The sequence below is a fragment of the Falco rusticolus genome, chromosome 1, assembly GCF_015220075.1.
Source record: "Falco rusticolus isolate bFalRus1 chromosome 1, bFalRus1.pri, whole genome shotgun sequence".
Classification (NCBI taxonomy): Eukaryota; Metazoa; Chordata; class Aves; order Falconiformes; family Falconidae; genus Falco; species Falco rusticolus.
In genome coordinates, this window is record NC_051187.1 from 79,804,350 (window position 1) to 79,825,730 (window position 21,381).

The 21,381-nt window shown below is 35.7% G+C and overlaps 1 protein-coding gene across 1 annotated transcript in view; it reads left to right on the top strand.

The window, feature by feature from the left end:
• POLN (DNA polymerase nu) overlaps nucleotides 1-21,381 on the top strand; it is a 112,823-nt gene that overhangs the window by 34,804 nt on the left and 56,638 nt on the right. Inside the window, exons 15-20 of the mRNA XM_037386486.1 lie at nucleotides 1,581-1,637; nucleotides 2,417-2,470; nucleotides 2,705-2,770; nucleotides 18,923-18,980; nucleotides 20,531-20,608; nucleotides 21,039-21,153. Of these exons, the coding sequence (XP_037242383.1) occupies nucleotides 1,581-1,637; nucleotides 2,417-2,470; nucleotides 2,705-2,770; nucleotides 18,923-18,980; nucleotides 20,531-20,608; nucleotides 21,039-21,153 (428 nt within the window). The remainder of the gene's footprint in view (nucleotides 1-1,580; nucleotides 1,638-2,416; nucleotides 2,471-2,704; nucleotides 2,771-18,922; nucleotides 18,981-20,530; nucleotides 20,609-21,038; nucleotides 21,154-21,381) is intronic.

Here is a 21,381-nt window from a genome sequence, read left to right on the forward strand (position 1 = left end):
GGCTCATGTTCAGCTGGCTGTTGACCAGCACTCCCAGGTCCTTCTCCTTCAGGCAGCTTCCCAGCCACTCTTCCCCAAGCCTGCAGCGCTGCAAGGAGTTGTTGTGACCCAAGGGCAGAACCCAGAACTGAGCCTTGTTGAACTTCATACAATTGACCTTGGCCCATCAGTCCAACCTGTCTGGACCCTTCTGCAGAGCCTCCTGCCCTCAAGCAGATCAACAGTCCCGCCCAACTTGGTGTCATCTGCAGACTTACTGAGAGTGCACTCGATCCCCTTGTCCAGATCACTAATAGATCATTTTGTTAAGACAATAGGAATGGAATTCCTTCTTAGAAGAGAAGCCTCTGTGCAGCTGCACCTGTTTCTGACTTGGTGCTGAAACTGCATTGTTCTAGTTTACATTGAAGTTAAAGAACACAACTCATTGGTGAGAATTAACGCCCTGTGGCAGGCAGAAAGGTAATACTTGTTTCTCATGTGTTAAAAGAGGACATTCAGCTTTTGGGCCAAGTGTCTGAACTACCATACGCGATTTCTGAGGCAATGCCAACAGATAACTATAAAACCCACACACTACTCAAGGAGAAGGAGGTTTCGTAGATCAAGTATGTAATCTCGGAGAGGGACAGAGTGCCTTGGGAGATGTGAGGGATCCATGAAATAGAATGCATGTCATCATTTTGTGGGAACATAAGACTTGTTGCTGTAATCAAAGCGATGCTTTTATCTAGTCCAGTACCCTCTTTAACAACTGCTGAGATGTGGTTAAAGGTAAGGTGAAATCTTCCAATAGATAAATACTAGATAATTAGTTGTAATATGATGTTTTTCCCTGGTAGCAAGAAAAAAACATATGCTTTTAAATTTCCATTTTGGTACAGTTGCATCTTTTTTTTTTTTTTTTTTTTTTTTACCCTGAACTGTTGAAGTTCCAAATATTTTTGTAGCATTTATACATATCCGCTCTCTAGTAATTTCATTCTCTTTCTTAAAAATTTTATGGCAATTTGCAATCAAGGTAATCAGAAATATGCTTTATCTTACTGCTTTTGGATTTGACAATTTCAAGGTTTTTTTCAAGGTCTCCTGGAACTTGTATTAGGGGATCAATAGGATAAATTATCTTGTTGGATTTTGTGTGTTTATGTATAAATATGTATATGTGTATATATGTATTGTTTTGTATACTTTTATCATGTTCTCTCTTGCACTGATGCTGTCTAGCACAAAAAATAAACAAAGGTCCATAAGTAATGCCCCACACCCATGTCCCCAGTGTTTTTGAAGTTGTCGTGGAAAAGTTTTTATGTCTGCATGTCTTTTTGTCCCTGTCTGGGACAGGAAGGGAAATTAAATGGGAAGGGGTAATCTCCAGTCCTCCTGATGAAGACAAGAAAGAATGAAGGTTTCCTTTGGCTTAGGGTGAGATTGCTTGAAGGACATTATTCATTAGTCTGTATTCTGTCCATTCCGCTTGGCAAGAAAATGTCTTCCTCCAAAACTTATTCTGTTAAGTTTTATTATTTAATAATATTAACAGAAAAGTATACTAGTGATTCACATTCTTTATTTTTCAGCTGAATAAGTTGCAAGAGCTTCATCCTTTGCCAAAGATAGTTTTAGAATACCGTCAGGTGAGCTGATGCTTTTCGCATAGTGTAGTTGTACTGACACAAAATTAGCAAGAAAGATAACATATTCACAGCTAAATAAATAAGAAAGTTGGCTTTAATGTAAGTTCATTCAAATATTCAGTTAAATTTTGAAGTTGTAGGTATTCTTAAGAATTTTTAAATTTAATGTTTACTTCTGCTTTGCACTGTGTTAAATTATTTCTAACAAACAACTCTTGCAAAAACAATTGGAAAACTTCACTGTTAAATTTGCCTAGTGCTATAAAGCACACTATTAGGACAAAACATTTATTTTTTTGAGTTCTGAAGTGAAGGAGATGACTTACAGGTTTTTTTTAGGTGACGAGCCTCTTGAAAATCCAAAGCAACCTAGTTAGTTTGCTCTCACACTTAATGTTTGGGTTGTCAGTGGATGAATTTCCAAGATTTAGGAAAAAAAAAAGAAGTGTTAGGGTGGTTGGGTAGGTTCTTTTTCTGTGCATGTGTGGCTTTTTTGTGTAGTTTATTGACCTGCGGATATAAGATGTAGAAGAATAAATTCCCATAGTTCATTTACTAGCATCTGCAAAGACCTGGCTTTAGGGTATAACTGAGCACTCTACCTAATTTATGCTGTTAGGTCAAGCTATTAGTGAGTATACATCCGTTATTTACTGAGATAAAACTGTCTTTTAAAAGAAGTGTACAAGTTAACATGCATTTGGAAATTAAGATCTTTAATTTGAAAAATATCTTGGTTTTTATAAATAAGCATTTATCTAAACTTTAATATAATTTAGGTTCATAAGATGAAATCAACTTATGTGGATGGACTACAAACATGCATGAGAAAGGTAGAAGTATAAAAAGTATACTGTAAGGTACTGTATTTCAAGTAAATCAAAAGTGTGAAATGATTGCAGTGTTTACAGATTAAGAATTTTGGTATATGTAAAAGGATAAAATATTTTTTTATTTTGTAGTCCTGATTACAGTAAGTTATTTTTCTTGATGTTTACTTTAAATAAAACTTAACTGTGTGTTTCATCCTTTTCTTTTTGGGAATTTTTACTTTACTTTGACTACAGGGATTTATTTCCTCTACATGGAATCAGACAGGAACTGTGACTGGCAGGCTTTCAGCCAAAAATCCAGTAAGTGAGGCTATTAGAAGATTTACGTTTTAGTTAGAATTAAAAAATAGTATTATTTATATAAAATATGTAATATTTTTAACACATGAAATGTTCATTTTTACTTAAGTCTAGCAGTTGCCATATTGTTTGTAAATGGTGGATAGAAAAAGCTTATTAAATGTGTGTTTCACTCTCAAACATTTTTTTTATTAATACTTTGTTATTGTGGATCAGAATTTAATATTATCTGAAATTTAAAATTACCTGGAGTAAACCTGTAGAATCTTGAGCCACATGGTCTCTCTAGACTTTAACTGAATACTTCTTTGTAATAAATTCCTGGTGTTTGTGAACTATTCCTTGTTAAGGGATTGGTAAACCCTAGAAGGCACCCTGGGGATTATGGGGGAAAAAAAAAAAAAGCAGCTCTTCTGAAATTTGGCTTCAGGCCTCATAGTAGTGAAGGGCTAAGCTGGCTATGCTGTTACTTTGGAAGTCTTGCCAGATGCTTATATAGCTGTGACACTTGGGTTCTTTCTGCTTCCTTGCTTGTCTTTGGCTATGATGATCTTGATGTACATGCTTGTGGCTGGAATGTGATTTATTTGACTTTCTGGACCGCTAGATGCTTGGGATTTTTTCTTTCTCTCTTTTTTTTTTTTTTTTTTTTGCTAAAGTGGTCTTTTTAAGGGCATATTTGAATATATTTTATTTTATTTGGAGCTTAGGAAGCATACTGACTTGGCTGTAGGGACTGGTGAGGCCTTTTGTGTTCCAGTTCTGTCACAGCCCATAGCTGTGTGGATGGGCGTGCAGAACCTGGTGTGGGAGGAGACAGCTGCAGACTGCTTCAAGGGCTCTAATCAAGTCATAAGCAGGGGAATAACAGTAGACAAGTAGTGACTACCTACCTGCAGAAATGTTCTGTTTGGTTTAATCATGGCCTTTCTCAACAAAGACCTGACCTCTGGCCCTCTGGGAGAGGGGGAATAGATGCAGAAGTGGGACTTGGCTCATGAAGGCTAGAGGGAATCCACAAGGCCACTGTCCTTTTAACTTGTGCCCAAAAGTATTGTCAGTTCTTATCTGTGCAGCTTTGAGTACCGCTTAACTGTCTAGGCAGGTACTAGCCTTAAGCTTTGTGGGTACAAGTGGTATTAGAATCTTTGGGCAGTCTTGGGAGAAAGACCATGGTCTTCTACAGCTCTTACCTAGGAGTAGAGATGTTAGATGTAACATTTATGTTTGACTACTTTGCATGGGTGGGCTCATGTGGCTCCTTGCAGGTCCTGACTGGTATGGTGACTTTTGGAGTCCTGGCAGAAACTTGTCCTGAGAGGTTCTCATCCTCACAATACTAGTGACTTCCTTAGCTCTTCTTTTGCTTGTGTTCACAGTTCAGGTTTCATTTCTATCTTCCTACCTTCATGGTACATATTTCTATACAGATTGTCATCAAACAATTTATAGGAAGTGCTTGTACATTTTCCTGAGTAAAATCCAGTGTCTAGGATTCTGAATTAACAGTGGAAAGGAGGAGTGTTATGCTGCTTTTGCTTCTCATGCATCCAGATGGGGGGAAAGTGATGGGAGAGAACAGAAAAGATGATCATGAAGGTCAGTTTGCTAAATGTTCTGATGTGATGCAAAGGCGTTTACAAGTTTACAAGAACAGGCAGCTGTCATGAACAACTGCATACAATACAAGGTGACCTTTGGCCCATCATGCTAATAATGACACAAAATCTACTTTTCTTAAGGGTGTTTTTCTCCAAAATAATGCTGCTAAGGTTAGCATGCAGGGTTGCCTAAGGCTGCGTTTTCCTTATAAGGAAAAACATTGGCATAGCTTTTTTTTGTGTGAAATGTTTATGGAACTTATACCATCTGTTTCTGAAACATTTATTGATATAGAAGATACATTGCAGTACCCAGTCACTCTAGTAAGTGTTAAAGGATTGTGAAGATCCTTGCCAGAAATCATAAATATTGTAGATATTTTTGCAGTTACTATGATGTTATGTCAAATTTCAGCTGAATATTTGCTGAGGTAGTTTATTTTTAACCATGTTTTAAAATGCCTTAAAGGGGTGATTAAAGCAAAAGACAAGTGTAAATCAGATAAAGTGAGAATTCAAATAGAAAAAAAACCCCATCCCCTTTGCTGCAGTGGTTGTGGGAGATGGAGTTCCAAACAAAGGTTTCTTTATCTTTCTTTTTTTTTTGTGAAGGTAATGGATCTGTCAAGGTAATGGATCTGTCTGTCCTTTTTCCTTTAAGGCCTTAAATGGAGTCCAGGAGGGATTTACTCATAGGTTAAGGAGAATGACGGACATTAGGTACAGAGCAGGGATTTCTTTTTCAGATAAACTCTCCTGTGATCTTTCAGACAAATTCACATTGATGTATGGATGATGTGTATTTTTGGCTTTATGTGGGTTTCTTCTGTAGATAGCTTATTCACATGAATTTTATGACGTTATGCATTGCAGCAGCTTAGAGGGGGCTTCTTGATACAACTTTACTTCAGTGGCTCTCCATGTATTCATCTATTTTAGTTTAACTGTGCACTCAGTCTCATTTAGTTTCTTCTTCTATAATGTGTGCTGCATAGTTAATGCATTTTTCACGTTCAACAGTGTTATTTATATTGTAGTCTCCTGCTATAGCATTTTAACTATTTTCTACTCCATGAGAACCGCTTATATCTGAGTCCTAAAAGTAATATAAATGCTAAAATTCTTCAGTCAAATTATTTTGTAATATACCCACAGTAAGTCATGAGTGAGGTGGAAAGCATAAAGCAACTTAAGGTCAAGCCTCTTTGAGAATGAAAAGAGAGAAGTCCTAACTCAAGATATAAAGATTGCATATAATTGGATGTTATAATTTGTTATAATCAGTGCTAGAATCAGATATTCTGTATTAAGGTTTCTTTCCTCCAGGCTTCTGCAGCAGAAAGAACTGAAATGCTACTAATGAGTTTACACTTCTGTACTTCAGAAGATGTTTTTATCATTAAACTAAAAAGCATAAAGTAGTGGGCTTCAGGGGGCATTTCCTTCCTTTTAGTTAGAACAGGTTATGCTGAAGATAAATAAACTTTGTACCTTCCCAGACCAACTGAAAAATAAATAAAAAAAAAACCCATTCCTATTTCTCCCCAGGAGAAATGCTTTTACTAGCTTACCCAAAAAGGCAAAGAAATAAAATAATTTAACCTGTCAATCAAAGCAGTACGTTAACCTTTAATTTGGAAAGCAGGAATGCAATTTAAAAGGGAAACTAATTGGGGCATGTTCAATGTTAATGTGTTCAAAGAAGGACCGTAAAGAACCCGAACTATTTAACATACCTCAGTCTCTCTAACAAATATAAGTAATGTTTTCTGATAGTGAATGCATGATAAGAGAATTGCATGCTTATTTATTAGAAAATGGGTGTTCCTAATAGTGTTTGAAATATGAATAATGAATTACCCATCTGGTATTCATTCTAATGGGGGAGAGAATCTCTTGAAGTAGAGACCCCTCCAAGCAATTGCCATCAAAAATCAGTCTGTTAATTAACTTAGCAAACCAGTTTTTCTGATTATCCACACTGTATCTCTATTACTTCTCTTCTGAGCTGTCTTCTGGAGTGAATGGACTACTTACCTATGAGATAAAACTCAAATGTGGTTTTGGAATAGTTTTGGGATTGTCTATGGACAGTGTGGGTGAGATGCTGCCTGTTTGTCTCCCTTTTCATAACACTATCCCAATGGGGTTTACATCTTTAGCATCCCCACATGTGCACACCAAACAAGGTGGACTGTCATAATCATGCTATCAAAACTGTTGTGATAGCTCTATAATTTCAGGCATTTTGTCCCAGGCATCATTAAGGCTATAGGGTGATCTGTGATACTGCCAGTACTCTTTCTGAAAGTTTGTAGTCTATAGTCACAATTGGATTCCAGTACAAACAGGGTGTTCTACAAGGTATTTCAATAGTGATGAGCTGCTGTGCATATTTGAAGTGTCCTGTTTTTTCCCTGTCCCTTTCCTTCACAGCTTTTAGAAGGCTTTGGCAGAGCTGATGCAACGTAAGGAGCCAGACACCGAGTCTGGGAGCAAAGATGTGATTGCATCTTCCTATTTTTTTTTGCAGAAATGAACCAATGCCTTGGCTGCTTTTGAAACTGCACTGTTAGCAATGTAATTTTCGTAAGCTTGTTTTCGTACACTGTCTGCTGAAATGAATATTGACTTAAAATAGATGGTACGGGTCTTAACGTTTGCATTGATTTTACATGTGTGCTTTCTATGTTTTTTTTTTTAAAGTATGTTAATTGGAAAGCACTGGGGATAGAGACAAGTCAGACAGGTTCATATATAGGAGACTTTCGACAAGAATTTTTAATGTCATCCAGGCTAACAAAATCATTTTTAGCTAATTATGCTGTGATGTTGGCTTCACTAAAATAATGGTGGGTTGTCTTAACAGAGATTACAATGTTTATGCATTTTCTCAGACCTTTGCATCAAAGCCGTTAGTGTCATATTTTCTAGTCAGTAAAACCACCTATAACTAAGATGAGTCGATATGCTCCTAGAGAAAGTCAGAGTGTGCATGCTGTTTGTTATGGTTGGTCTGTGTTCTCTGAGTATCTCTTGCATTCAGAATGCATTTTTGTGCCATGTTTCTTTTCAGTATATTTATTCCAATACTCTTGAGTCATGTGCCAATTTTGACTGTACTAATAGCACTGAAGTATCTCATTTTTATGAGTATTTATAGAGTTTTGATGTTTTTAGAATCTCTTTTGGTTTTGCTTTATTTTTTTTAGAAATATTTTACTGAAGGCTTTAGCATTTAAAGAAACTGTTTACAACATTGGAGACAGAATTTCTCTATTTCCTCTCTTTCTTCCTTACTCATCACTGTTTTTGTTTTATGATAGGGAAAATTTACTTAAATGAGTGAATGAGCATGTTGACAAGACTTTAGTTCAATTTCATTCATGATGAAAATTTACACAACTTTAACATTACAATGTGATGCTCTTAGTTATTGGTGTGACAAGTACAGTGTAAGTCACTGTTAGCTGTATCATAACACCCGTGTCTGATCCTCCAGAACAACATCTTGTTCATGTAATACCCAAATGCAGAAATAAGGTTTCTGCATCAGAGACCTTTGTTCTCTTAGCATCTTGAGTACACATAGTGTCCTTTTCTATGATATATGCATGTCTTTGGTATTCTCTGTACTAATGCTCCTGATTTGTATAAATTCATGAATCTCATGGTATGTGTGGTGTATCCTATACAAGGACTATATTTTATAGCATAATATTTTCCATTTAGCTCAATAAAGCTTGGAGGATCACCTGGGCTATAATTCTGTACTAACAAGAGCAGTTCAATCATGTATATAACTATACGCTTCTCTTCTATTTGGGATTATCTTTGTATGTATAATTGTTCTATGTGTTATTTAAAGAAAGATAATGTGTAGCTAGTATAAATCTGCTTCTATGCAGTAATCAACATAAAAATACTTGCATTTTATTTATATGTAGGGTAAGATAGGGAGTCTGTTATTATTTCTTCTGCAAACTAAACATAAGCACAGGAATATATAGATTAATTAAAATTAACAGCTCAAAAATGAAAGATTCTATACAACTTAGAATAGTAACAGCTAAAGTATTTTTAGCACATTATGAAATATTGACTGCGGAGGCTGAATTCCTCCTTCACTCTCCTTCAGCTTCTGGCAAAAAGCTCCTCAGAGGAGCTTAGACTTGTAGAAATGGGAGGAAAAAAAGTTCCTGTAAAATTTTCCTGTGTTAGAAGATAGCACTGCATACTTCCAGTTGTTTCATTAAAATTCAAAGATACTATGTTTCAATACACTATAAGTTAAATTGTCAGTACTTGAATGCTGTCAAGTGGGCTATAAGGTAGTTGGTTATATTTTATCCTTTGAATGGCCTTTGCCAGCAATGTTTGGGAAATACTGCAGGTAGAAGCCAAAACTATATACTTATCATGCTTTGGAAATCCATGCCTGGAACACAGCTAATGCTACTGCCAGTTTGTTTTTTGTCTAATATGAATGTGACTGAAGCACACAGCTAACAAGAAATGAAATTAGCGTCATTTTTGCTCAAAACAAGTTGTTGTTTTTTTAGCTGGGTAGGTTTCACTATCTTACAAATTAAAAGGTGTTTTAAAGTGAAGTAACTATAGTAATATCTATTATTAAAGTATTCTGTTAAAGAAATTAATCTATACACTGTGTTGTGTCTTTTTACGAAGTCCACAGAATTTTAGAATAGTTTAAGAGCAATTTTAGCATGGTATTTTGGTTACAAGAAGCAAGTGATGCTATTCACTTGTCTTTCACAGTCTTTATTCTTCCACTGTTTATCCTCACAAATTTCAACTCCTGGCTGAGCACTTTTTCCTTATGGTTAAGATCGGCATATATTAGCATCCCCTGATGTCTCTGTGTGGTCACAGTTATTGTGCCTCTGTACTGAAGAATTTAATAGAGCCCATGTCCTACAGAGTTCATTTTCACTGTCCTCATCCATAAGATGGTTGCTCAGCTTGAATCTTGAGCAATGTGCAGAAATGCATCTATGATCTTTATATTAAATATATATACGCCTATTTATTATGAAGGTGTCTGTTGATACCTCTTGTGAGTTGATTAATATTCTAGAAATTCTGCTTGAATTTTTTATTCTTCATATGAAGTATTCTGTTAATCCGATTTTTAGATGTACGCTTTTAGGAAATACTCAAAGCTTGGAGACATATGTTCTGAGAGAACACACAGATTATGTCTTGTCTTGCAAGCTCTCAGAAGTGAGAGGTGTTAGCATATTCCTCTAATGGCTGAATTCCTTTTTGCAAGGGCAAAATATAGTTGAATTCTGTTCTCAGCATAGGTTTTGTTATGTTTTAACATAATACAAGTATTTCTATAGTTTATTTTGCTATAGTGTTCTACTATACTTTGTTCTCCCATTCTGTATCTCAGTCAGCAAAAATTACTTCAAAAAAATCTGACAAGACAAAAAATGGAGGAGACAGAAATGAAGAATGATAAAAAAAGATTGAATAAGAATAGGTGAAGATCAAAAGTTAGTACAGCAAAAGAGACTTCTTATCTTGGGTGGTCCAGTTTTCAGACAATACTGATTTTCAAAAGCTTTGTCATTGGCATCCCAAAGAATTTCAGGGAAATTATGTCTGTAGCTCTATATCCCTATTACATTCAGCTTTCTCCGGTGACAGTTCTTTTTTTCTGTGTCAATGAATGAAAGATTTGCCATTTCTTTATTTTCTCAGCATCCTTTCAGAAAACCTCAGGAAACTTTAGCCAGAGTTTTGAAGATGGATGCACTCTGTCAGATTTGGAGCAACAACAAATAACATTGGTTTGTATAATGGTCACTGAAGATAGAATAGGACAGAGGTCATCTTGCTGACTCCCACATGGCCTTGTTGTCCTTAGTTCTCCCATACTGACATGATCATCTGCTGGCTGTGCCTCTTAGGATCTTGTAGTTAAGGACCACTTCTGTCAAATCAAGAATTGTCCTTTCCTCACTGTGATTATGAAAGAGACACTGGTTATTTAGTTTTCCTTTAACTCCCTTAATTAGCCTCCTGTTCACACTTTTTGTAGCCTTTTAAGAGGAATTCCCTGATAACATATGCTCAGTAAATTCCTCAGTATGTGAAACTATCTTGTTTGAGATGCTAAATTTTACCCTTTCTTAAAACAATTGTTATATCTTTTCTTTAGAAAGTAAATTCCTCCAGCCTGGAAATCTTGTAATTTTTCCTGTGTTTAAAGGTCTAGTATCTGTACTTTTTGGGCAGTATTCCCTTGACAGTGTTTACTTTAAAGCTATAATATACAGCTAATATACAACTAGTACAATATTTACTAGCTCCAACTGCCACTCAGAGCGTTGTCATCTCTATGCCTTAAGGTTTTTTCACCAAAACCAAATCGTATCTTCTTGGAGTTCATCCCAGAGTTTAATAGCCTCCCATATTAATGAGCATTAGTTTAACAAAGCTTATGTTTTGAGTATAATTTTCTTTAAGGAAAATGAAATAAGTAATTTAAATTTAGTCAATTATATAGGGAAACAAAAGAAGTCTTTGTCTCTTTGAAAGATGTGTAGAGCTGTGTATATACAAACTTCCTTGCTGTGTGAAGGTTAGTAATCTGTCAGTATTTAATCAAGCATCTGGGCTGAACCCACAGTTGGACAAAATAATATATCACAGAAAATGTCAAAATCGGTAAGTTAGTAAAAGACAGTATTTTTATTATTTTCAAAATCACTCATTGATTCCTTTGTCATGTGCTTCTAAAATATTATTTATTACCGGAGGTCATTGCTAGGTCTAAATTTCAAAGAATATAGCAGAAAGAGGATTAATCATAGGAAATCAAATGCACTATTCTTATGGCCAACTCTCTAAAGTAAGAAGTCAATGTTTTTGGTTGCCCTTTTCTTCTTTGCTTGTATTCACTTTGAAAGCTGCTTAAGCTTGTGGGAACATGATGAATACCGCTAAGTCTCCCACTTGACTGACCTCTAAATCCTTGATAATTTTGTGCTGCTGGATAAGGGAAAAGGGGAGTGCATTACCTTTGAATGGTTGTTTGCTGCTGAAAAACAGTAACTAGTGCAAAAATGAAGAAATCCTTCACCAGAAGTTTGTATGTTTCTGTGTGTTTGAACACAGAAAACAGATCTCTCATTTTTAACTAGCCACTAGGTGGCAATTGCAGACAAGTCAAGATTTTCTTAGAAATGCCTGTACACATACATACCAGGCTGGTATTGCTATGGTGACCTTGTTCATTTTTATTTTCGCTGTTTATTAAGCTACTTGCTAAATTTTAAAAATTAGATCTTCAGAATGTCTTGAAATTCTGTTTTGTAGAAGTCACAGAAAATAACTGTTTATTCCTTTACAACAAAAAATAAATGCTGCTATTGACAATAATTAAATATGGCAATTTTCCAAAAGAGAAATCATGAAGGGTTGGGGTTTTTTAATTTTTTTTTCTGCTGTGTAATTTGCTCTAAGTGAGTTGCCACTAACTTTGGAGGTGCCAGACAAATTGAGTAAATTTGTTATTGTGCATGCCCTCAGGACTCTGAAATCTTGTTCTGCGTTGCAAGAAGACTGTTTTGGGCAGTGTGCAGTTTTCCTTGCCATTTCTCCAGCACTTTTGGCCTTTAACAGAGGAGCAAGCAGAGTGCTGATGGTTAAGGAAGTAGCTCACTGAACCTGTGCTTATATTTCTTCTTAAATTGATTAACTGAGCTATGAGAGCACAATTTATCAGTAGGTGTCAGCCCATGTAAAGCAAGAGAAGACAACTGATAAAGAAGGAAAAGGAGTGAGAAAATTTTGAAGTAAATAGAAAGAAATCCACTACAAGAATAAAAAGGAAAAAATAAGTGGAGTTATATAATATAACTCCACTTTTTTTTTGCAATGAAGTCTAGTCTGTAAGACCAAAGTATTACTTCTGCTCCAAAAGTAATAAAATGCTAGCCATCAGACAGATGTCATGAACTTAAAAGCTTATGTTGTGTTTCGTTGTGTAGAGCTGAGCTCTTGTTCAGAAAGAACAGTCTGGCCTAATTTTTTTTCATAAACTTTCAGGAGAAGATACCAAAAGAAACACCAGACACTTTTGGATTTGTAATGCTTCAGTTTTTCCTGGAGTGCTACATTTCATGAAATAAACTAGAATTTCACTGCTCTGAACTTTTTTCAAACAGAAGAGAAATATTTGTGTTTTTATCCAGTATTGGGAAATTATTAATTTCCAGGAAATAGTCTTGCTTACAAGAAATGCAGCTATTTTTTGCTTTTTTCTGGCATTGGTAGCCACAGTAAAACAATGTTTAATTCCTCAATTGTCTTTATTTTGCTCTTGTGTTTGGCACTGTGCCTCACTGTAACAGCAGGTGGATTAGCTGCCACATCAAAAGATACATACATTGCAACTTTACCTGGTCTAACTGCTTCCTTATATCTGCTCAGTCTAACTCCTTGGCTGTTTTTGCTCTTCCCTTGTGACACATCTATACTGTATATATTTATAAGTGGATACTCTTATGTTAGTAGTAAGTTTTGTCTCTGTTATTTTTAAGTCAGTCATTAGATCAGTCCAGGAATTAATCAGAATCAATTGGCTATAGAGGAGTCTGAAGCTACCTCCATGCATTCTCATTTATTTCAGGAACTTAACTGTTGTTTTTTCCCTATTCCCCTCCCTGCAGTTTGTAGGTCTTAAGACAGCCATATATTGTAGGTATTTAGAAATGCAGATCTGAGCAGTTCGTAGGTTAATGAGCCATTTTCTAGAAAAAAAAGAATCTACGTATGGCTATAGATGTGTTTGTATACCTATATAAACATCTATTTCTAGGGAGTTATCAGGGTTGACTGAGGTTATTTGCTCAGAAAATAGCAACTTATGCTACTGAAAATGTATGTAGAGAGGAAGAGAGGTATGAGTTAACTGAATCGATATAAATAACTGAAAGGGGAATTTAACAGGAAAAATATGATCAATGATTTGACTTGACATAGAGTAAGAAATAATTAAAATGCACCACCAGCCTCTGTGATTAGGTGGTCCAACTATACTGACTTCAAAAGTAATTTAGCCAATATATATCTGAATGCTGTAATCCTTTGAGAGGACCAAAATAACATGCTGTTTTTTAACCGAGGAAGGAATAAAAAATCAATTGCGAATGTAGATGTAGAATGGAAAGCTCAACAGAAAATACATCTGACTAAAATAAACTCATCAAGCTGGGAATTACATATTTTTGTTGGATTTTGATTAGGTTTTGTTTTCATTGATAATTCTGCTCCTCTTTGATACAATGACTTTCCCTATGGATTAGAGCATCCTTTTTGCAAAGCTTGAATGCTTCATGAGAAAGCTGTGTTTGTGAGGCTGTAACAGAGACATTGAGCCCATCAATTCTGAGTCTCCTTGCCAAAGTGAAGTCTGTCATTGTTTCTCAATGGCTCTGTATACAGGAGCTAATGGTGCAGGCAAGAATCTACACTGTCTCCACCTGAAACAACAGACTAAAAGTAGAACAACTTTTAATAGAAGTATTTTCAGAACCAAGAAAACAGATTTCTAACCTTTGCTAAAACACTGGACTAAGGGATGCATCAGGATCACCAGTCAGGATGGATTATAGTGGCAAAAAAATCAAATTATGGAGGTAGGAGGAAAGAAATCAGCAGTCTCTTTTTTCAACATGTATTGTTTTAATCTAGTGTTCCTACTGAGATTGTTTTTTTCCTGCCATGCCTATGCTCCCTACTTTTCCAGCACAATGTTTTCTGAAGAGTTTAGCTAAAAAACCAGTGATCCAACAACCATCCAGATGCTGGGGAAATGTGTCAAGTACCTGAAATTCTAAAATAGATGATGAATTGATGGAGTGCTACATCCCTGTGTGGCAGGTCCAGTGCCAAAGAAAGGTGTCAGCTTTGGACACCCAGGAAAAAGACAGTCAGTCTGAATTTATCACACCCAAAGTGACTTCAGTGCAGATAAGATTCAGTGCTTTCTTTTTCTTTTAAGTTTGATAACTGTATTTCAGAATTTAATATTTAATGATTTAATGCTTGGGCGGTGGTGGTGGTGGGACAAGGAGGTTGTAGGCATGTAGGGGTCGGTGTCTTCTCCCAGATAACAAGTGACAGCACGAGAGAAAACTGCCTCAAGTTGTGCCAGGGAAGGTTTAGGTTAGATATTAGGAAAAATTTATTCACTGAAAGGATTATCGAGCATTGAAAAAGGCTGCCCAGGGAAGTGGTGGAGTCACCATCCCTGGAGGTGTTCAAAAGATGTGTAAATGTCACCCTTAGAGACATGGTTTAGTGGTGGACTTGGCAGTCCTGGATTAGCAGTTGGACTCAACGATCCTAAAGGTATTTTCCAACCTAAATAATTCTATGATTCTATGGAAAACATTTTTAAAAATAGAAATTTCCATTTATACAATCAACTAGTTCTCATTAATTGTGTTGCAGGTTTGCCAAAATTATTTATGCATCTTAGGTGTACATTTTTGCATGCATTTTCCATAATCAAGATAATACAATCTTTTTTCTGAGGGTCTGCATAAGACATGATGCACTAACTGACTACAGTTTCTGCAAAGTATTTGTTTCTGTCTTTAATCTTTGAATTTTTGTGTTATGCTACAAGTGTAGCTACATATATATCTGTTAAATATTTTTTAAAAATATGTATTTTTATTAGATTGCTTTGGAATGAAACCAGAATCTGTCTTTGTCTTTCCACTGCCTCATACCATTGAAGGCTTCAATTCTGTCTCAGCCAGAAACCATGTGGAGTAGAGAGAGTGAGATGGATTGACACTGGGATATATAAATTAATCAATTACAGTAATGTTATAAAACCAGAATCATAGAATCATAAGACAGGTGAGGTTGGACAGGACCACTGGAGACTATCTAGCCCAACCCCTCCCTGCTCAAAGCAGGGTCCACTAGAGCGTTTTTTTTGGGGACCAGCAGGTCAAGAGAGGTGATGCTTGCACTCTGCTCATGATGCCTGACACTGGTGACACTTTTCCTGACACAGCCCAGGATGCTGTTGGCCTTCCTAAGTACAAAGGCTCACTGCTGGTTCATGTTCAACTTTTTTTTTTTTTTTTTTTTTTCTTTCCACCAGAATTCACAGGTCGTTTTCTGCAAAGCTGCTTTCCAGACTGTAAACTCTGTGAGAACCTGATAGGCCATTTCTCCAGAGCTGAGGTTTCTCTGAATCGCAGAGCAGCCCTCTGATGTATCAACAACTCCTCTCAGTTTTGGATTGTATGCCATCTTGCTGAGGTTGTGCTCAGTCCTGTTATCTAGGTCATTAATGGAAGTGTTGAGCAGTATTGGCCACTGGGGTACTCGGTGAGTGCCTGCCCTCCAGCTGGTCTTTGTGCCTTTCGTCAAAACCCTTTGAACCTGGCAGTTCAGCCAGTTTTCAGTCCACCTCACTGTCCACTTATCTAGCTTGTACTTCATCAGCTTGTCTATGAGGCTTTTAAGAGAGATTGTTTTGAAAGCCTTGCTGAAGTCAAGGTAAACAACATCTGCTGCTCTCCCTTCATCCACTGAGCTAGTTGCTTCATTGCGAAAGGCTATTGTTGGTTAAGCGTGATTTCCCCTTTGTAAATCCATGCTGACTACCCCAGATCATCTTTTGACTTTAATGTGTTTGCAAATGTTTTCCAGGATTATTTGCTCCATCACCTTCCCAGGAATTGAGGAGAAGCTGATTGGCCTGTAGTTTTCTGTATCCTCTTCCTGGAAGAAAGGAGTGACACTTGCTTTCTTCCAGCACTCAGGAACCTGCCCTGGTCATCACAGCCTTTCAAACATAATTGAAACTGGGATGTTGACTTCATCTGTCCTTTTGTCCATTGGAGCCTCTGGAAATGAATTTTGGATTATGGTGTTGTTTTTTTAACCAATGCTAGTGTTTTCCTGTTAATCATCTACTAGAATAGCCTGACTTTTTTTTTCCCCCTGCCTTACTCAGAAACAATGAAGAGAAGTATTAATAGTTAACTTTCACATCCAGCTTTTTCATCATGTTCTTTCAAGTATATTCCTTCTTGTCTGTTTGAGCATAATTGTTCAGAGAGAGCATTTGTTTCTTTACAACTTCTAATAAGATGTGGATGCCCTTTTCTAGTGGTAAAGGATAACAGTCACATCTCAGATTGGATCTGTGAAGGTTTTGCAGAAAAATACTTGAAATAAATACAGAAAAGCAAAACCACAGGCTGTATCGTGTAGTCCAAGGTAGTAATAATCATTGACCAAAGTTACATCAGTCTTCCACTTTCGATACATAAAATTGTCACCTAATTTGTAACTCAAGCACATGAAAGCTTTCCATTTGGAAGACTTTTCTGAGATTGTCTCCTTATTTCTCCATCCTTTGAAATATATAAAGTAAATTTATCTCATAAAATTTGATAATCTAAATCTTAGAGAACATCTCCAGGGGAATCTTAGGTCAACCCATTCAACTCATTCTAAGTATGTGTCATATACAGATAGGAATCTCCAGCAGGTAGTTAAATCTGTCTTTGTCTACTGACTATGGAGGGATTCTAGAAAGCTAGTTTACACCAACGGCTAGCCTGAAGACATCTAATTTTAGATGAGTGGAATCTATTAAGCTATTCCAATAGCTTAAAGACGAGCATTACCACTTGCATGTTTCTTGAGTTACTTTGCTGATGATTTATTCAAATTATGAGTTGTTAACTAATTTACAAGTGAAAGTACATTTTGCACTTGTAATTACTTACTAGTGTTTTTCAGAATTATTAGTAACACTTCTAAAATTGCATTAAAAGCAGACTTTCTGCATATGCTGTCAGTGAAATCAAGACAGCAATATAATGATTTATTTTTACCATTCTGGATAGATTTTGAAAAAAAAAATTATTTCACTTTGTTTCAGGATTTTGAAGCAAATGAGTTAAGGAACAATAATCAGTGAGAGTATCTACAAACAACTCTTTAACCTGTGCTGGAGGGTATCCTAAGTACATCTCAATACCAATATAGAGCCCAAGAAGTCCATAGGATGATCTCTACCATTAAAATTATTCAAGTCAGAATTAAAATACTGTGATTTTGTTTTTAAATGTGTAAGATCAGGCACATTCATGTCCAGGTACATAATAAAGGACTTAGTTCTCTGAACTTCTGAGGATCTGCTAGCTTCCTGGCCACTTAAACCGCTTATTATTCATATGAACAAGCAGTGATCCTCCTCAACTTGTTATCGCTAGAAATTGATAATTATCAATAGAAATTTTAGTTTTGTGCACAGGTTAAATAACCACTTATTTCAAAATATGGTTAATAGCATTACAATAAGCATTGCCACAACTGTATTTTTAAATGTTTCTAGAAACTGAAGAATAAAATATTAAAGATGGCAAGTGCTTCTTCTGGGTCAGACTTTGCATTGATACATTGAGAGAAGTGTTCCTAGTTTACCCACGGTGTGAAAATAATATGTATTTTATGTGGTAGTTTCCTATCTCTTTGTGTGTGGTGCTGTGGTGGGCATTCACCTTTAATACATTTAATTGTAGATCTTTAAGTGTAATACTAAGACTAGAAACTATACTGTTCTGTTTTGGAGGTCTTGTTCTTTTGCTTTAAATTTAAATAGCTTTTGCAGTATGATTACATCCCTCTTAAGTTTAATATAACAATTTTGAGTTTAAAATTACATAGAAAATGATCATTCTGATTTGGAAATTATATAGCACTATTTCCATCTCCTGAAGTCACAGCATTATATAATAGTAGTATGTTCATCTAATTCCTTAACCACTTGCAAAGTAATTGTGTGGAATTACGAAAATTGAGCTTGATACACATGACAAGAATTGTCTTGTCATGTGTTATCTCTCTAGATGAAGAGACGTAAAATAACAGAAGGAAGCTATCACATGTCATTTCTCATTCTTTACTGGAGGTGTATGAACTCAGATCTTTAAAGAAAAATCTTTTATTCCTAGTCCTGCATGTTTGTTGATAAACTTAGTTCTCACTTTTAATTTTGACTGATGTGCTGTAGTTAAGAAAGAGCTCCTTCTTTATTTTGGCATGTGTTTAAAGAAAGTGGGAATAGATATTTGAAAAATTTCTAGAGGCTGAAGAAGAATTTGTTGCCTTAGCTGAAGGCAGGGTTCACATGCGTTCTTTTTTTGAAAGTAATGCACCATATCTAAAAAATAAGAATAAAATTATTTTTATTGGGTTATTAATTATGTTCTATTGTGCATCTAGAGATTAGGATTTGGAAAGGTTGCCAGTGAGAAATTGTTCTTACAAGCTTCCAGTTTTCAAGGAAGAGCAAATATTCAAAAGTACCTATAGATACAGAAGTATGAAGATTCTTTTGAAAGGCAAAGTGGTTAATCTTATTTATTATATGGGGAAAACTTATTGGCATTAGTATCACTAATTTTCTTATGCTGCTTCATAAATGTGTTTTCATAAACTTTAAATTACTAAGCATTTTTTTTCTTATTTGTAGAACATTCAAGGTATCTCTAAACATCCAGTTAGAATTACAAGGAAACAGTACATAAAAGGTAAAGTGTGTTTTTACTAACAGGAAAAGGCAATTTTATCTAATTATTTTACTGAGTTGTATTTTAAAGCAGACCAATAGCTCCAGCATTAAAGAATAGAATAGATTATTGATAATTAGTTTTACATTCTCATTTAAACCAATTGCTTTTTGCTGGGCATTCCTGCAAAAAAATTTGCTCTTTCAGCACTGATCTAAATAGTCAAAAACTCAGATTTTTTTCTTTCCCTCTACTATTTCACTGTTCCTTTTTCCAGATGAAATTACACATCTTAACTCCATTAAATATCCTAGGGACAAATTTGAGTGCATTCTGCTTGTAAGGATTTGCCTGAGATAGATGTTAAAGCTGGGTCATTTTAATCAAACTCACAACTGAACACCAATACTTGGTCAGATGTGTTGTTTTGGTAACAGAAGTGGCTTTAAGGCGGATGATTTAGAGAGAACCAAGGTAAACCGTAGAAAAGTGTGACCCAAGTGATGAAAAGTGAAACCCACAACAGTAGACTCAAATACAAGGGAGACATTTGCCCACATAAGCTCTCCTTCTTGAACACCTACAGCTGTAGTTGGGAAATGCTGCTCATCTGTTGCACTTGCTTCTCAGATAAGGGCAGGCTTGCCTTTTCACAGCTATTCACTCCCTGCATTTGAAATAATACAGATCATAAAACAGGAGTCTGTGGAAGACAATGTAAAACTTCAACAGCAGTTTTATCTACCTGATATTTTATAAGTGTTTTTTTTAAAGTTTTAAATAAAATGCATGAGCAGTGGCTGAGTAGACCTGAGCTGCAATTTGCAACTGTGGCACATAGGTCTTCATGGGAGCAGTCCAATCAGTTTTATCCATGATCTTATAATATGTGCTTCTCAAAAATATATTTCTACGTTTTTAATTCCTGTATCAAGACACATGTTTTTTTCCCCACTTTTATGCTGATCAGATTAATTCTATTGTATTTCAAGCAACCATATCTTTCTATTCCTAGACAAGTGGCGTTCCCAGGATGCACTGAGTTTCTAATACCATGTCAATGTACATTATTGCTTTGTGATATTACAGGGGATTTCTGTCATTAGAATTTGGATGCCTGTATCAACTGTATGTCCTCAATATTGTATTCCCCTACCACCTGTAAGTCAGAATTTGGTTATTACCACAATGCTGTGGTACGTTCAAAGATAAGAAAAAATATTTTTTTAGTTTGTCTCTATAGACCCTCTCTTATCTGAATGCCTTCTTTATTAAATGATCTGTGAATAGTGTTAGTTATTGAAGATATTTGTTAGCTAGTGCTTTGGGAAGAGTTTGGGTTTGAAAGAGGAGGAGAAATGGTACTGCAAGGATGGCAGAGATAAAAATGCTGTACATCACTGATAAAGAAAAATAATTGTGGTTCTGGTAGTTGCTCTACTAGGTTGCTTACATTAAGATTTGTGTGGTTTTAGTTGTGTGTTAGGTATGTCATTTACAACCTCCTATGGTTTTTAACCCAATATTTTTTGGATTGGGGTTTGGGACGTAAATGTCTGTCTCCTTTCTAGGGAAAGAAGAGGAAATAGTAACTATTTCCCCAAGAACATGGTTTGTTTCGAAAAAGGGATATACATTACTAGCAGCAGGTAAGATAGTATGTATTATGGTTCTCATACATATTAATGTTCACAGTTCTGTCCTCTCTTTTTCCCTTCTCCTTTGGATGACGTATTTTACAAGGCTGTCAAATCCTGTAGTATCAATTCATATTGTTATATTATGTATACTCCTTAGTGTGCTTTGGAAATGGGTGATATGTAAGCCTTGTCGGTAGAAACAAAGAGCTAATAAGATTAAGTTGACACTTGAAGATAATGAAGGAATCAGACACCTTGTGATCTGTGGCTGGAATGTAATTCCTTCAGTATAAGCTTTTTTACAGGCATCTGGTTTTTTTGAGCACGAGGAAATGACTGAACAGTCTGGGCTTGCATTTTAATTTGTGATAGTTTAGTTAAAATGCAGGTGTGTGTGTTTATTTTAGAGCAATAGATTTATTTTAACACTGTTTTCTAGATTTTTCCCATATTGAGTTAAGGATCCTTGCTGACTTATCATCTGAACCAGAACTTTTGAAACTGTTCCAAGAACCTGAAACCACTGATATCTTTTCCACACTGGCTTCTCAGTGGTAAATGTTGCTTTTTAAATTTTATATAGTAATTAGACAATATAATAACAATAAATTAAACTGTTGTATTACTGTGTAGTGATAACAAAAGACAGTATTTTGCTACGCTGTCTATTGTTAATGCTGTTTTAACACTGTAGGTTAGAATTCCTTTCTGATATTCTGAGCCTTTTCTTCTCTGCAGTGGTAATTACCATATGTCAAAATGTTGCAATCCAGTTGACCAGT